Source organism: Sceloporus undulatus, unplaced genomic scaffold, assembly GCF_019175285.1.
Source record: "Sceloporus undulatus isolate JIND9_A2432 ecotype Alabama unplaced genomic scaffold, SceUnd_v1.1 scaffold_8813, whole genome shotgun sequence".
Taxonomy (NCBI): domain Eukaryota; kingdom Metazoa; phylum Chordata; class Lepidosauria; order Squamata; family Phrynosomatidae; genus Sceloporus; species Sceloporus undulatus.
In genome coordinates, this window is record NW_024811732.1 from 1 (window position 1) to 2,714 (window position 2,714).

Consider the following 2,714-nt stretch of genomic DNA (forward strand, 5'->3'; position numbering starts at 1 on the left):
AAACATTCCACTGCATGCAAGAAGTTTAGGGAAGGAAGGAAGGAAGGAAGGAAGGAAGGAAGGAAGGAAGGGACTAGAATTCGTATTTGGGATTCAATGTCCTCATTTTTCAGTCTTATCACTACACCTTTGAGCATTGTTTCACTATTCAAAGGAGATACTCTAGTTGTGATTACTTCAGTGGTACTGAAGCTTAATTTTCTACATACCTCCATCTAAAAGAGCCAATGCTGCTAACACCAGGAAAGGTGCAGCCTTCCCAACAAATTCATACATCACACTTCCAAAGGGCGGACCCACTATGGGAAACAAAAGAATTTTATCAGAGTCATAACAAAAACCTTGGCAAAATCATCCAGAGCATATTACAGTCTTTCTCTTCCAGATTTTCCAAAGTCAGTTATAGTCATAGTAATTTAGTCACTGAAAAATATGTAGCAAAATCACCACCAGCAGCCAATGGCAATTCTGTATTCATATAATGATTCTGTTTACACCAAAAATCTTATTGATCTACTAAAGGCAAAACTGCAGTGATGGTAAAGGTTATTGCTTTCCCAAATAAAACAAGTTGGCCAAAATTGCTATTAAAAAATGGAAAAGATTGCTGCACAAATGTTGAGGTGTAGAGCTAATGTCTACACAAGGTTGTCAATAAAATGCCACTTTAAATTATAGTATGTTTGAGAATATCCTTGTTGGGGTCATGCTTTGTTTTTACAAAGAGAAAGCTACATTTGTTAGATATTCAGAGATGCATGAGTAAGCACTGCCCTTAGCATTTTCAAAATCCTTTAAAAGTATTTTGTTTATATCACCCAATCTTCTGGAAATTTTTCATCTAAATATTAGTATATATTTTACCTAGGACTGTGGAATGAGTTATGAAATGGAGAAAGAACAATGATATATCTATATCATTCCAAAATTATGGAATAGTCTACCGGAAGAGATCCATCCTATCACTACCTAAGAGGCCTTTAAGAAGGAACTCAAAATGGATCTCTTTCGGTGGGCTTATCCACTGGACTCCATATAAAAGGTTATGACAATTGCTCCACTCCTGACTATGACTGTTGGCTATTGATGAATTGTTATTTTAGAGAACTAATAGGAATGTTGGTTAATTCAGTATTAGTGTTTTGTTGATCGTATTTTGTATTATTGTATCATTTTTACTGATGTAATCCTGCCTCAATCCTTGGGAGAGGCGGGAAATATAAATAAACTTTATTATTATTATTATTATTATTATTATTATTATTCATTAATAATTTAATTCTTTGAGAAATTATGGGGGGAGTGCAATCCTAAATTAAATAATTCTATGCATGTTTGCACAGAAAAAAGTCCTACTGTGTTCCATGGTGCTTACTCTCAAGTAAAGCTGCATAGAATCACAGCTTAAATGACAGAAATCTAAATGAACAAAAATACAGTGTACCCTATGTATCTCTGTTCTCAAATATGTGAGTGCAAAAACACAGTTATAAACCATGCATGTATTGTACCCAGCACATGAAAGAGGCACACATTTTCCGAAACTATATTTTGCTTCCATTAATTTCACATACTGACCCAATACTCCCATAGCCATGCCTCCCAAGGCAATCCCCATTGCATTGCCTCTTTCCTCATCATCAGGGTACACACTGGCCAGCATACCCATGCCTACACAAAATGAAAACAGGAAAGGGACAAATTAGTAATGTTGCAATTTTTCAGTGTATAAAGGAGAAAGAAAATTATATAGTGAAACAAAAGATCAGAAACACATGATACAAAATGAGATACTTCATATCTTCACATAAAGCTGAGCTTCACAAACCTCTTCAGCATGGAAAGTTGGTACCAGCTGCAGTCTCCCCTGCTCTTTGATACAGGAGAACCTTCCATGATTGCAAAGGAAGGCATGGACTTTTCTCTTATTTCCTCCTTTCCCTTTGCCATTTTTTGTGCCTCTTCCTCAAATCCTCTCCAAAATGCTGGAGGATCCTTTGCCAAATAATGAGAAAAGGCATGACCAGATGCAGAGGAAAATGGAAATCTGAGAAAATCAGCCACTCCTTCCACACATAGAAGCCTCCACTGAATCAAAGAGCCTTCCATCAGCAATCTGCAAATCTGGATGCAATCTGGAACTTTCAAATGGAAATTGAAGGAAACACAGAAGTCTAGAATACTTACACTAAAATACTTACACTAAAATTATACTGTGCTAATTCTTTTTCAAAAGCCACAGTAGTAGGTTGATTTACAGATACATTGTAAATTACTCAGAGATGGAGAATTACCTATCCAATTATATTTTAAAAAGTTGATCAAAATTAATATTGGTTTACTTGAATAAATCCTTAGTAGTGAAAATTATCGGCAATACTGTATATAGTTTTATTACTCAGAACAGCAGATCAAGTGATCAAAAATCTATGCAATCAAGCTTATGTTTGTACCTCACCTGCTACAGAAGAACAAGAAGAACCTATTCCTTGGAGAGATCTTGCTATAAATAGCAACTTATAGCTTTCTGAAAAGGCAAACACTGTGAAAAGGCATTAAAAACAATAATTAGATTTAATCTAACTAGATAAAAAAGTTAAGGATAAATTCATTAAATTAACTGAGCACTTTCTGTGTCTATCACAGCACTTTCAATGCTAACTGCATTATTTTTGCATGTCAATGTATCAGTAAATTTATCTGCACCTAGATCC

The 2,714-nt window shown here is 35.0% G+C and overlaps 1 protein-coding gene across 1 annotated transcript; it reads right to left on the bottom strand.

The window, feature by feature from the left end:
• Positions 1-209: 209 nt before the first annotated feature.
• On the bottom strand, positions 210-2,542 carry LOC121918336 (synaptic vesicular amine transporter-like; the record flags this gene model as incomplete). The annotated part of the gene is made up of 3 exons (XM_042444399.1): positions 210-299; positions 1,579-1,671; positions 2,459-2,542. Coding segments are annotated over 3 exons (267 nt in total), but the record flags the coding sequence as incomplete, so codon positions are not given.
• Positions 2,543-2,714: the final 172 nt, after the last annotated feature.